The sequence below is a fragment of the Diceros bicornis genome, chromosome 3 (genome assembly GCF_020826845.1).
Source record: "Diceros bicornis minor isolate mBicDic1 chromosome 3, mDicBic1.mat.cur, whole genome shotgun sequence".
Taxonomy (NCBI): Eukaryota; Metazoa; Chordata; class Mammalia; order Perissodactyla; family Rhinocerotidae; genus Diceros; species Diceros bicornis.
In genome coordinates this window covers 20337118-20352551 of record NC_080742.1, presented here as the reverse complement: position 1 = coordinate 20352551, position 15434 = coordinate 20337118, and the positions used below count along the sequence as shown (strand labels likewise).

General features: G+C 37.3%; 1 protein-coding gene across 7 annotated transcripts in view; it reads left to right on the top strand.

Annotated features, from left to right (window-relative positions):
• CACNA2D1 (calcium voltage-gated channel auxiliary subunit alpha2delta 1) overlaps nucleotides 1-15434 on the top strand; it is a 504665-nt gene that overhangs the window by 375716 nt on the left and 113515 nt on the right. For all 7 annotated transcript variants that reach the window (XM_058524544.1, XM_058524526.1, XM_058524535.1 and 4 more), the window contains one exon: nucleotides 14957-15026. In XM_058524544.1, coding sequence (XP_058380527.1) covers nucleotides 14957-15026 — 70 coding nt within the window. The remainder of the gene's footprint in view (nucleotides 1-14956; nucleotides 15027-15434) is intronic.

Genomic DNA, 15434 nt, shown 5'->3' with positions numbered 1-15434 from the left:
TTTTGGATGGAATGCTCTGTATATATCTACTAGGTCCATCTGTTCTAGTGTGTCATTTAAGGCCAATGTTTCCTTATTGCTCTTCTGTTTGGATGATCTGTCCGTTGGTGTAAGTGGAGTGTTAAAGTCCCCTACTATTATTGTGTTACTGTCTATTTCTGTTTTTATGTCTGTTAATAATTGCTTTATATATTTAGGTGCACCTACATTAGGTGCGTAGATATTTACAAGTAGTATATCCTCTTGTTGGATTGTTCCCTTGATCATTATGTAATGCCCTTCTTTGTCTCTTTTTACAGTTTTTGTTTTAACGTCTTTTTTGTCTGATATGAGTACCTCAGCTTTCTTTTCATTGCCATTTGCATGGAGTATCTTTTTCCATCTCTTCACTTTCAGTTTGTCAGTGTCTTTAGGTCTGAATTGTGTCTCTTGTATGCAGCATACATATGGGTCTTGTTTTTTATCCAATCAGCCACCCTATGCCTTTTAATTGGAGCATTTAGTCCATTGACGTTTAAAGTAGCTGTTGATAAGTATGTACTTACTGCCATTTTTTAACTTTTTTTTTTCTCGGTGTTTTAGTAGTCCTTCTCTGTTCCTTTCATCTTCTATACAGTATTGATGGTCTCTTTAGTTTGACCTCTGTCTGAAAGCTCTACTCTTTAACTCCCCTCCTCCCTCCTTTTATGTTTTTGATATCATATCTAACCTCTTTTTTGTCCATTTGTATCCATTACGTTCTTATCATGGAAATAAATAATTTTTCCTATTTGTGGTCTTCTCTTTTCCCCTTAAATCATTCCCTTTAACATTTCTTGTAGCACTGGTTTCTTGGTGACAAACTCCTTTAATTTTTGCTGTCTGGGAAATTTTTGATCTCTCCTTCCATTTTGAATGATAACCTTGCTGGGTAGAGTATTCTTGGCTGTAAGTTTTTTCCTTTTAGCACTTTAATTATATTGTGCCATTTTCTTCTAAAGGTTCCTGCTCAGAAGTCAGCTGATAGCCTTATGGGGTTTCCTTTGTATGTTACTTGACTTTCTCTTGCGTCTTTTAGGATTCTCTCTTTATCTTTAATTCTGGACATTTTGATTATGATATGTCTTGGTGTGGGCCTCTTTGGGTTTATCTTGTTTGGAGCTCTCTGTGCTTCCTGTACCTGGATGTCTGTTTCCTTCCTTAGGCTAGGGAAGTTTTCATCTATTATTTCTTGAAATAGATTCTCTGCCCTTTGTCTCGCTCTTCTCCTTCCGGGACACCTATAACACGGATGTTAGTGCGCTTGATGTTGTCCCAGAGGTCCCTTAGACTGTCCTCAGTCTTTAATTCTTTTCTCTTTTACCTGTTCAGCTTGGGCAATTTCTTCTAGTCTTTCGTCCAGCTCACAGATCCGTTCTTCTGTTCCTCTACTCTGCTTTTGAGTCCCTCTAATGAATTTTTCATTTCCAGTATTGTATTCTTCATTTCTGATTGGTTCTTTTTTATATCTTCCATATCTTTGTTGACATTCTTACTGAGTTCATCTATTCCTCTCCCCAGATCAGTGAGCATCCTTAACCCTCTTTGTTTGAACTCTCTGTCAGGTAGGTTGCTCATTTCTGTTTCACTTAGTTCCTTTTCTGGGGTTTTGTCCTGTTCCCTTACTTGGAATGTATTCCTTTGCCTCCTCATTTTGCCTCTTTCCCTGTGCTTGTGTCTACGTATTAGGTAGGTCAGCTATGTCTCCTGCTCTTGGATAGGTGACCTTATGTAAGTGATGGCTTAGGACACCCGCAGTGTGTTTCCTTCAGTTCTCCGTGTTCCACGGGTGACCCCTATGTTGGCTACATGTGCCCTTCTGTTGTGGCCTGTTTGCTCTCCCTGTAGGTGCCCAGGGAGGCCGAGTTATGCTCCTGGCCAGCTGTTGTAATGCTCAGCTGCTTGTAGTTGTTGTGGGCCCTTCAGTCTCTTTATCGGGTGTGGGGAACCCCAGCACAGTTGGCTGCAAGTTCTAATACCACATTTGTGTTGCAGTATTTCTTTTAAGTGAGTGGGCCCCCAGCGTGGCAGCTTGTTAGGCTCAGGGCCTTACAATTGCTATAAGCCTCCAGGCTTTAGGTCTCTTTTCAGTTGTCTGAGGATTGCAGCTGGGTGGGGCTGGTCTCAGGCACAGGAGCACCCAATTGTTTCAGGCTTTGGAAGGTGGGGCAAACCCCCTATGTGGGTCTTTGAGAAGCCTAAGTCTTCTGCAGCTGACAAGCCCTGCCGCCCACAGATCCACACACACAGTCAATACAGTCCTGCCTCGTATGCGCGCCCCAACCTCCCGATGCGGACCCAGTCTCTCCATGGCCGGAGCCCCACACAGTCCGCCACCGCCCCACACTCTCCACCGGCTCCTTGTGCACGCCCTGCCCCGCTAAAGTCAGCTCAGTTGCCAGGCTGCAGAGAATCCAGTCATCAATCTATGCAGGCCCACAAGTTGCCTGAGGGCTTGTTGTTGGGTGGGGCTAGTCTCTAGGGTGGGCTGCCTGCCCTGGCTGAGCTGGATTAAATGGTGCTCTAGTGGGTGGGGCTGGCCCTGGGCTAGCAGGCCTCAGAGAGAACTCCAATGGGGTCTGTGTCAGCAGGCCCACACCAGGCCACAACAATGGCTGCCGCCAATGTCCCAGTCCCTGGAGAGGTCTCACCTCTCACCGAGATGCACCCAGGGCCACTACATGAGTCTCTTTTCACCACAGCACTGTGCACCTTTCTTTCTGGTGATTTTAGGTTGCTTTCTGTAACGGGTGAGTTTGCGCGTGGGCCGTTTAAGAGCCGCTTTTAGTTTCTTTGTGAACCAGCTTTTCTGGGGGTATTCCCCCATGTTTTAGTAGCAGGCAAAGTCAGATATTGTGCCACTCGTCTCGATTGTGCTGGGTCCACAAAATGCCCACAGCGGGGGCGCTCCCTGGCTCAGGGCCCTGCTCCTCCAGGGAGGCTGCGTACCTGTGGGCTGCTCCCGGGCGGCCGTGAGGCACTGTGGCTTGTGAAGGCGGCGTTTTTCCTCTCCAGAAGGGAGTCTCTGCCTCTTCCACCTCAGTTAGGGTGAGGCCAGTCTCTAGGATTGTCCGTTGTTGCAGGAGTTCCTCTTATCCAGTTTTCAGTTCTGTCTCAGGGTAATTTTTCCACGAATAGTTGTAAATTGGCTGTGTCCGTGGGAGGAGGTGAGTTCAGAGTCTGCCTACGGTGCCATCTTGACTCTGATTCCCGCAAATCTGTGTTTTAAAATAACAAGTTGTTTCGACTCTGGAGTAAATTTTAATCTAATTAGGAAATCAAAATTTAGACATCTAGAAATTTGTTACAATACAAATCATTAAGTGATTAAATGCCAAATAAATTAGACAGAATGTAGCAATAGATTTGCTACAGAAGTTTTGAAAAAGATAAAGTAATAATTATAGACTAGAGTCATGAGCGAGGTTTATGAACTGTTGATTGACAATTAAGGCAGTGAAGAAGAGAAGGCAAAACCTTTTCAGAGGGAAGAAAGGCACAAAGTAAAAAACCAGGGAGATGAACACGTACTGTTGGACACTAGAGATCCCAGCTAATCTAATAGTTTGTTACAGAGGAAGAGTGATATCAAATCAAAAGGTTTATTAATGGAAGATTATGTGGGCTTGAACGTCAGAATGGTTTGTCTGGGATTTAATGTGAAGGGAAATACCATAAACATTTTGGGCAGTGGAATACTATGGTGAAAGCAGTGTTCATTCTGATTGGAAGGAGAGACACTTAGAAACCCTTGACCGAAAGGTATGCTATTGTTATGGTCAGATGTGGAAGTATAAAGATTTGAACAGGGATCAAATAGGAATTAAAGTAGAAGAATCCTTGGATATAAAAAAATGAGGAGGGCGGGCCCAGTGGCTTAGCGGTTACGTGCGCACGCTCTGCTACTGGCGGCCCCGGTTCGGATCCCGGGTGCGCACTGACGCACCGCTTCTTTGGCGATGCTGAGGCCGCGTCCCACATACAGCAACTAGAAGGAAATGCAACTATGACATACAACTATCTACTGGGGCTTTGGGGAAGAAAAAAAGGAGGATGATTGGCAATAGATGTTAGCTCAGAGCCAGTCTTCCTCAACAAAAAGAGGAGGATTAGCGCGGATGTTAGCTTAGGGCTGATCTCCCTCAAAAAAAAAAAAAAAAAAAAATGAGGATATTAGAAACCTTACCAAAAAATAAATAAATTGATACACATATATTGCTAAATGATTACCACTGTAGTGTTAGCTAACACTTCTATCACCTCACATAATTAACATTTTTTTGTGTGTGTGGTGAGAACATTTAAGATCTACTGTCTTAGCAACTTTCAAGTATATAATACAGTACTATTAACTACAATTAATGTACTATACATTAGATCCCCAGAACTTATTCACCTTCTAACTGAAAGTTTGTACCCTTTAACATCTTCCTATTTACCCCACCACGCCACCCCTGGCAACCAGCATTCTACTCTCTGTTTCTGTGAGTTTGGCTGTTTTAGATTCCACGTATAAGGGATATCATACAGTATTTGCCTTTGTCTGTCTGACTTATTTCACTTAGCTCTTATATAAGTGTATCAAATCAACACATTGTACACCTTTAATGTGTTGGTGTTATACAATGTTATATCTGAATTATATATCAATTATGAAGATAAAATAAGAAATAATATAAAAATAAGTAAATGAATTTAGTGACAAACATAGGGTGTAAGTTAACTATAATTCTGAGTTTTAGTGCATAGGAGAATATTTGCTGAAATAAAATGTCAGAAGTGTTTTTATTTGGGGAGTGAAGGGATGAGTTTGATTTAAAATGGTAAAATTTGAGGTATTGACAGGAGAGTGCACAATAGTTTTATTTACACCCAATCATGGGGTTTATATTCTGAATTAACTGATTTGCTTTGCTATATACCATCCATAAGTTCTGTTGTCTAGGGGACACAAACACATACAAAATAGTATGTTATTTTGAAGTCTCAAATGATCCTGACTTAGAGGTGATTCAGTAGCCTTATTTTTGTTGCCTTTTATATAACCTCATCTCTTACCTGAATCTGTCTTATTTTTCATATGTAAGAGTTGTAATAGGTGTTCACTTTGCAATCAACTATGGATTCAGTCGTGCTTAAGTTGATTAAATGATTTATTTTATTGCTGATAGGTGAGAGTAGTTAAATATGATGATAATATGAAAATGGGAGCTGCTTGTAATTTGACAGGGGCTAACATATATAAAATATGTGAATAAGTATTACTACAAAGCTTTAGTTATTTTTAACTTCTAAAAGATATCTCTCATTCTGTTCCTTTTTCCTTTATATATTGCTAAATTTCTATACCTTATGCTATCTGTTTTTAGATACACAGAACCTTCATTGCTAAATAATTAACTTTATGTTCAATATATTTTATTAAGAAAAATTAAAGACATTTTTGTCAAAAATTTAGACAACTTTTTAAGCACTGCTCAGGCACACCAAATATAAAATTTTTACGAACTATATTATTATCACCACTATCTAAGAAGATTTATTGACTTACAAAAACGGGAAACATGTTCCTATAGAATCATAATTTGTTTTTTTTTTTTAAATAAATACATCATTATTGTCATCTAATTGGATTTATTTGCTTAGGAAAATAAGAAACTTTTTCTCTGTCAGAGTTCACATTTCTCTATGTAGCACATATCTGAAATCATTTTCCAGTAAATTCTCCTTATCTTTTACAGTATAGAACTTGCTGTGTTCAAGCTTATTTCTGAGCTACAGCTAATAACTACATGTGGGCCATCTAAATGATTAAGTCTCCGTGTACCATTTACTTTATTGAATATTCCACTTAACCTCACAACTTGTCTTTGTTATCTGCTACTCCTGCAGACAGACAAATATCCCTTTATGTTAAATGAAAATGTTTTACGTGGGTTATGTGGATCTGTAGAATTACCAGGAACTCACTTTCTAATAAGTGCTTTTATTTTTAAAACTATTCTAATTTATCCTTGGCTATAATACTGTGTATCTGTATGTGAGTTTCTACCACTTGTTTATCTATCGGTTCGAGAGGTGTTCTGGACTTACTGCAGTGGAGATATCAGAGACATTCTCAAGCCAAAACAATGATATTATCCTAACACGGAGTCCTATTGATCAGAAACAAAATTAAAATCCAAAAACTATTTCATTAAGTCAATATACTCAAGTCTGAGCTGGAAGGCGGGAAAACTAGTAAGAAAAGGTAAAACTCGTGTTTCTGAAGGAACCGAAGTATTCTAAGGATTCAAAATTATATACAGTAAAATTATATATAGTAATTATATATAGTTTTATATGTATAATTATATATAGTAATTATATACATATACACACATATGTAAAATTATATATAGTATAGTAAAATTATACAATTTGGAATTGTTCACTTAATGACATCTAGCTCCCTTACTGTGGCCTTCAGTCCATCCAAAGACTCTAACTCAAATAAATCTAAACCTCTAGATTTATTTCTAACTCCACGGTTCAACCTTCATCGTGTACTCCCACATGAGTACATTGCCTTTTTTTCTCCTTGTTTAATTTTTATTTCATTTTGTTTTTTAGAACCTATCTTTTCTTTTCATATCTCTATATGCTTTGACCCTAGAGCCCCATCTCTGATCATATGCATCTTATGCATCATTCAAAATAGAATAAACACACTGCCTTCCACGTGAAGGCTTTCCCAAAAGTGATCTTGCTTTACTTTGTTCTCTCAGAGAACTTGATTTTTATCTATATTACAACTATCAGATTTTATCTTCCTTCAGAATTTATTTTGTATATGCTCTTTTTAAAGAAGTATTGCAATTTAAGCAACTACAGGTAGAGGTGGCTACTTATATATATATATGGACATCTCATGTACCTAACACAGTGCCTTGGATATAGTGAATAATAGGTATTTGTTAAATTAAGCTGGATAAACAAGTCAAGATCATAGATACTAGAGATGAAAACAAATATCAGAGTAGAACTTCAGAGTATTCAGTTTCTAAATAAAATGAAACAAGGGGGAAAAAGCAGATGGAAAATGCCAGGAAACACAGAGTTACAATTATCTAGGTCCCTTCCTGTATACCTCTCCCATCCTGCCCTCTTAACCTATGCCAGTATTTTCCATGGGGTTTCTGGGGTGACCTAATGAAGTCAGTTTACAGATTCCCCAGAAGTTTTATTGACCGTGTGACATTAGCCTGCATCATTGGGGATGGAGTAGGATGGGGAAATGATATGACATTCCAACCCCTAGTCATAGGAATATGCTTTTAGGTGGTTAAAATCTAAGTACATCTTAGAATAATCTATTATTTAAAAAATGTACAGTCTATAATAAGTAGTTTCAGTGACTCAGTGATACTGTTTTCAAATATCCACATATGGAGTGCTTCTTATGTGTCAACTCTAGTTTTAAAGGTTTATGTGTATAAATCATTGAATCTTGGTTCCCACTTCTGAGAGTTAGAGCTATTATTACCCCCATTTTACTGAAAAAGCTTAAGTAATTTATCCATTGAAAAATCTAGGTAGACTAGCTCCAAAACTCGTCTCTTAAGTTCTACAGTACTCTGTTTCCAGTCAGAGAAGACAATTTTAAAGAAGAGTCAAGAGACTAGACTCTTCCTGTTAGCAATTGAATGACTGCCTTCTAGTCTTCTCTCCTGCCTGTGAATGTTACTGGTGGTTCTACTCCATAGATCCTCAGTCACTCAGCGTTTGAAAACTTGATCTGAGAATGCCTGCTGTTTTGGGACCAGTTACTTTTCAGAAACATATGCCCATCACAAAATTTAGCATTGATACGTGAAAGATAAGACAGACATCAAAACTACCTAGATTCTAGCAATATAAATATTATATAGCAATAAGCAGTTTCCCGGGGCCAAAATAATACTCTCCTAAGAAGATAAACGAATGTAAGAAAAAATAGTGAAGCAGATTTCAAACACTCTATGAAGCTTTTACCTCCTATACATTCTCCAAGCTTTAAAACTTGACTCAGGTCTGTGTAACTGGGAAATGTTCTGATCTGTATCAGGATATGGATTCAGTTACTTAAATGATGGCTATCATAATAGAGACTATATATATTTCTCTCAGGTAAAACTTCTACTTATTAGGTAAATCAGTTAGTTAGGGTAAGTCTGGTGCATGAGGTTTCCAGTAATTGAGGTTCCATCCATCTGCCATTCCTTAGATTGTTGTCCTCATCTGTATGATCAAAACTGGATCAATACTACCACATCCACTGTTGAAGCCAAAGAAAAGGGGAAAAAAATTAGCGGAAGGCAAGCATCACAACCCCAAAGTTCCCAAAGTTGTACATATCACTTCTGCTCACATGCTATTGACTAGAATTTCATCACGTGGCCCCACCATGGCAAGAGAGACTATCATAGTCGGTTCCCCTGGCAGTGCAAGTATCTGTGCACACACTTTTTCGCACACGTAGAACACACTGCTTTCCATAGGAGATGACCCAAAGTCCCAACAAGTTAGTACATCCAGCTCAAAATCCAGGATCTCCAGGTAACATACAGTTCTCTCCGTCATGAGGATGTGACTTTTCCTAATTTGTCTACTTATAATACAGCAGAATACCAGTTACTTTTTCTGCCATATTCCCATCACTGTCCAGATATCTAATATACAATGGTAGTGTCTTCTGCACAACTACAGTAAAAACTCCCGCTTGGAAAAAGAGAGTGCGAAATACAGAGCAGTCACTGGTCCGTGGTATGTATCACAATCCATCAGACAAGAAATACAAAAACCTCCTACTCTTGCATAAAGTTTCTTGGTTAGCCCATCTGATTGCTGCTGGTAGTGTTCTGTGGGAGTAACTCTCTTGTCTAGAACCATCACTGGCATATCTGAAGTAGTGTGCTTGGGGCTAAACCGCTTTCGTAGTTTGCTTCTGCTGCAGGTTTGGAACCCAAAAGTTGCTTTAGGGTTCACAACAATTAGAAGATTTCTGCAGACTAGGCTTGTGGTTTCTTTGGTAATACAAACAACATCAAAGACAGCACTGAGTTGCCTTCTACTTTTTTTCTTCTGGTGAGTTTCTTGTGCAAACAATCCTAGTCCTAAGATTTAGTCTAGAAATCATTCTTAAGTCCAATGTCTTTTATATATTTACTGGGTTCTGAAGTTAGCCCATCCTCATCTCTGTCATCTTAAAGGTGGCTTACTTAAAGACACTGCTGAAAACAGAAAATTTAATGTTATAATAGTAGTGGACATCACTCATTTTTTAATTGGCCATCTGTTCCTGTGGCAGAGTCTGCCAGCTGCCCACCAAAGTTCTGTCCTTCCATCTCATTGTAAAGTTTTGCTTTTGGAAATGACTGCCTAGCCAGAGAGTACATTTCTCAGACCTCCTTTGCATCTGTGTAGGACCAGTAGAACGCGAGTGAAAGTAATACAGTCATGTGTTGCTTAACGACGGGGATACATTCTGAGAAATTTGTCATTAGGCGATTTCGTTGTTATGCGAACATCATAGAGTGTACTTACACAAACCTAGATGGTATAGCCTACCACACCTAGGCTATATGGTGTAGCCTATTGCTCCTAGGCTACAAACCTGTACAGCATGTTACTATACTGAATACTGTAGGCAATTGTAACACAATGGTAAGTATTTGTGCATCTACACATATCTAAAGGTAGAAAAGGTACAGTAAAAATACTGTATAAAAGATAAAAAACGGTACACCTGTATAGGGCACTTATCATGAATGGAGCCTGCAGGACTGGAAGTTGCTCTGGGTGAGTCAGCAAGTGAGTGGTGAGTGAAGGCGAAGGCCTAGGACATTACTGTATACTGCTGTAGACTTTATACACACAGTACACTTAGGCTACACTAAATTTATTAAAAAAAAAATTTTCTTTCTTCAGTAATAAATTAACCATAGCTTACCATAACTTTTTTACTTTATAAAGTTTTACTTTTTTTTAAACTTTTTGACTCTTGTAATAACACTTAGCTTAAAACACAAACACGTTGTATAGCTGTACAAAAATATTTTCTTTCTTTCTATTCTTATTCTATAAATCTTGTTTTTTTTGTTTTTTATTTTTTAAACTTTTTTGTTAAAAACTAAGACACAAACACACACATTAGCATAGGCCTGCACAGGGTCAGGATCATCAATATCGCTGTCTTCCACCTCCACATCTTGTCCCACTGGAAGGTCTTCAGGGGCAATAACACACATGGAGCTGTCATCTCCTGTGATAACAATGTCTTCTTCTGGAATGCCTCTTGAAGGACCTGCCTGACACTCTTCCTGAGGAGATGTCACTCTTTTCAGAAATATGTCCATGGTGGTTTGCTTGGTTTGTTTCTTTTTTTCATCATAGTTTTGCTTGTAAGCAGATAATGCACCATGAACATTCTTCTCTATTAATGAAAACCTTTTAGTGTTGAGGTACATGTTTTCAACCTTTTAAGGAGCTTATTGAGGTCTGCAAAAGCTTCTGCTAAACCCTTCATGTGAATTTTATTGGGGGTTCTTTTTCTTCTCTTGCAGTTTCCTTTTCTCTTGCTATGATATTATAATGGCTACAACGTCACTGGGCGATAGGAATTTGTCAGCTCCATTATAATCTTATGAGACTGCTGTAGTATATGCAATTCGTCATTGACTGAAACATCGTTATGTGGCACATGACTGTATGTGTCACCTCAAGCCTGAGATTGTTATGACTTAAGTATGCCTTCTCCACACTTTCGCCCTTCCTCTGACAGCTGCATGTCAATGCCCTAGGTGATGTTGGAAACCAAGTGTTGAAGAAGGCAAAAGTTCCACCAGCTATAGGTCTCTGAATACCTGCTTGAAGCAGAATCTATGCCTCCATGACTAGTAATATCTAATTTAAACTGTTATATGAGTGAGAAATAAACTTTGTGCTAGGAAACAGAAGATTTGAGATTGTTTAAGTTATTTTCTGTTACCATAACTAATATAGAATCTTCTTTCTATGTTTAGGGTATTTTTAAGGTTAAAAGTTTTGCTGGGGAGCAGAGCCCATTTCCTAACAAAATCTGAAGAGCCAACTATTTCTTCCTAGATTCTCTGGCACCTCGGTATGGGTACATACCCCGCGTTCTGTTAATGAGACTCATCCAGAACCTTGATGTGGGAGCCATGATGCAAATTAGGGACTATGGAGAATCCGTTCTGGGTTGGTTGTAGTAGGGCAGCAACACTCAAATTCCTGGAAATTTTGGGAGCTATGCAATATACATTTATTGAATTAATTCTGGCTTAAAAAATGGTCCAAATTCATTATCATGGCTTATAATTCAGAACCATGACTAATACTCCATAGGAGATGACTGAGACAAGCCTAAAATAATGATCCATGTAACATCAATTAGATCCAAGCAATAGGACCAGGGTTGGCTTTTAAAAGCATTTTTGAATATATGAAATTTACTTTTTTTTTCTTTTCATGAGACTAAAAATGTGAAGTCTCTTAGAATTCAAAAAATGCATTTGAACTTTTTAATTGGAAATGCAGTTAGCTGTCATTTCAAGTGGTGTTTCCACCAAGAGAATCAGCCCTCAATTCATCATTATATGCTTTATTATTTCCTAGCAGCTGAAATGACAAACTGATACTCTATTATTTTTAGAGCATATTAACTAGAAAATAGCTCTACAATCTGCATACTTTCCCAAGAATTTTTCTCTAACACGTATTTCAGTATTCTGAATTAATGTACAAATAAACACCTTTTTAAATCAGTGATTTGATGACTAACATAGCATACCCTTAATATTATGTGAAGTAGAATTGTAGTCCAGTAGATTTAGTCAAAGACACACCCACAGTTCATTTCCAATTGGGGAAAAACCTTCTCATAAATGATCATTATCACCATTAACAATGGCATTCAGAAATGAGATGCCCACATTGTGGACTGTTATTTCAAGTCCTTTCTCCTGTCATCCCAAAATCTTATTGGAAAGTGAAAGGGACATGTAAAATGAGCAATGTTTCGCTTTTTACAGGGAATTTAGGAGCCCTGACTTCCTCTCAAAACATATAGCTTTCACTATGCATCATTATGAAACTGATTATTTCAGGGAATTGCAGTGTATGGTTATTATCCTTTTTAGTATTTGGCCTTCCATAATTCTGAGCCTATATCAATAATGTACCACTTGAATGCTGCCATGGGATTTTATAACAAATAGTAATATCACAGAAGAAAGTACATTGTTTAATTTTACCATAATATAAATATCTCACTTTAGTATAATCAAAGGATATTTCCTAATAGTAAATATCTCAGAAGACTTCTAAGAGAAGAGTATTAATACTTTTAAATATAAACTAAGATTATAAACTATATTAATTTTAATGGCCTGGTTCATATTGTAAATTATAACTCTTTTTCTGCCTTTAAAGAAAGATCAATTTTATGGAGCATAGTGATACATATCACAGTTAATTTCAATTAGCAATTATAGTGAAAACAAAATCCTAGATGAATGTGATCTGCAAAGAATTCAGAAATCTAATTTAAACGTGACTTTCAAATTCGTTTTATTAAACCATTTATCAAATGTATCGGTTGACCACTTTCAACTCATAGTGGCCGCTATTGTATTGGCAGTGGTGACTAATCTCACTTCTCTCATCTCACCCACACACTTGTATCAGTCTGAGTCCACTCAGGACAGAGAAAACGCACAATATTTGAACAGGGAAAGTTTATTTTTTAATAAAGAATTATTAACTGTAACAAGGATTGGAGTAGTGAGGGGCTGGCTAGAAGTACAGAGAACTCTGAATAATATAGGAAAAACCAGATATAATATGATATAATCTAATATATAATAGACTACTACCACTAGAGCTGAGATAGAGAGCCCAAGAAAGTGACCTCAATCCCCCAGTGCCCCGGGGCTGACATCCCAGATCTTATAGAGGACATATCATGGCCCACTGAATGACAGAAGGGTCACTACAGTGTCACACTGGAAGGATTTGCTGGAAGTTCATCCTCTAGGGTTCCAAATGTCCCGCTGGAGGCACTCCACTACAAAAGTGCTCAGGGAGTACTGCTGCCGTTAGCTGCTGGAGAGCCTGAGAGCACTGCAGAAACCTTGGTCTGGAGAAGCTACCCCTGTTATGGGAGCTGAGCTCTGGGGAAGCTGCAAGCACTGTGGGAGCTGAGCTCTGACAAATACACGTGCACCACAAGAGCCCAACACCAGGAAAGCTGCACCTGCTGCAAGAGCCTTTGAGCAAACAAACCGGAAGCAGGAAGCAAAAACCCTTTTCACGTTCAAGGTCTCTCTTTTATCATCTGCTGACAAAGCTGAAAATTGTGCTTGTTGGTCAAAGAAAAATATTTAAAAGGCCCAAATCCATTTTCATAGAGCAAGGTAAAAGGTGAATTTGGAGTTGAGGCAATAGATGTATAACCAACACAACATTGTACTGAAAGTAGGACATAATTTATTTAAATTTGTAGTTACTACTAATATCCTAACTTGAGGAGTCAGATGTTATAGAGGAATAGTTGGAAGTGAACTAACATTTCTCCCAGCATGCTTATTGCTTAATTTCAGTGCTACCACACACTTACAAAAAAGGTGATATTTTATCTCACTAGCTCTAAGTTTCCGCAAATGCAAATTGAAGGAATTAAAGTAAACTTTACTATTTCAGCTGCATTGACTATATCAGTAAGTGGTGGTTGGGGGAGTGCTATATTTAGACTTACTGTTTCATATAAATGTGATTAGTCATTTAAAATGAATAAATCATTTTATAATGTAGCCACTAATAAGAAAGAAATTTCACAGTCAAGGAGAGGCTCAGTAGTATACATTTTTGACATATCCTAATTGGCGAAATTATCTTAGTTTGCTAATAAACCTGATTCTCTGTAAAGTTCTCCATAATTTCTGTAGTTTCTCAATAAAGAAAAGAGCCAAATAGATTGGAGGGCATAAGTCATATGAATTATTATTAAGAAGTTTCCCAAGAGACTTATGTCCAAATGTGTTCAAGGAGAGAACTTCTTCAGCAAAAAATTATCATCCAATTTATCAGCATTTATTGTTCTCATTGGGTCTAAGATGTGTGTGTGTAAAGCACTTTAATTAAAGTAAGTATAGATTTAATTAGAATAAGTATAAATTAATTGCATTTAAAAATCAATGCAATTAGACAAAATTTTTTTCTGATTACTGCAAAATGATAAAGGCTCTGAAACTAGCAGAAGATTCTTGAATTTGTACTTGAATTACTTCAGATCTTTCAAATAAATTTAAGGAGCAAAGTTTTTGTGGAGTTATGTTAATTATACTTTAACCTTTTAATTATAATTTCAAATGGACTTGCCATTATCAAATATGTGAATAAAAGAGTAAAAAATTATGCTATTGTATGATAACAATCCAAGAAAAACAACAGTCTTTTTATTGACCAAGATCGTATGGCATTGAGTGAAAATATAAGGAACAAATAACTGATAATACAATTCCCATTAGTGGCCAATAAATTTTCTTTAAAGGTAAATTTTTCTGTTAGTAAAAAGGAAAGAAAATATATAACCTCCGGACACCTGATAAAACATGTAAGTTGGCACCCAGAAAATCTCTGTGTCTACAATTATTTATGAGGCAAGGTGAAAAAGAAAACTGACTATGTTCTTTCTTTTGTACTGCTGTGTTGTTTTCCTTTTTTAAAAAGAAAAAGATTAAGGACATAAAATTATATCTCCCATCTGCCATTGCTCTGGATAAGTGGAATGTGTCAGTGGAGTTTTGTGACTTTTTAAATATTTTTATAGGTCATATCTAATGTTATGGTTTAATTTCTCTTTTCAATTTAATTTAATTTCCCTGGTTTTTTTTTTTAGCTTCTCCATGGGTTGATAACAGTAGAACTCCAAACAAGATTGACCTTTATGATGTACGCAGAAGACCATGGTAAGAATTTTTAGGTAGTCGTGAAAAGATAAAATGGAAAAAACAAGATTACCGTTTTTATAAAAATGTTGGAAAAAGTCTTTCCATTATTAGGATGAATATAGTCTAATTATTTAAAGAGCTCTGTTTTTTTAAATAAATTAATACAGTTAAAGGTAGACAACAGTAATGAATATTGTTGAAATGATTTATCAGATGCATTTCAAATAGACTACTTGAAGTTTTATATTCAATGCCATCTCTAAATCTCTTTTAGCTGGTGGGGATTTCTATTGAAAGGTTCCCACTTTGCTTGGAGTAGAGCGCTAACAAAGTGTCTAGGTAGAGTAGAAGGTAATTTGCCTCTGGCAGTGAACTAATGAGAACTGCCCCCAAGGTAAGAGCTGTCCCTAGTTATAATGATATAGC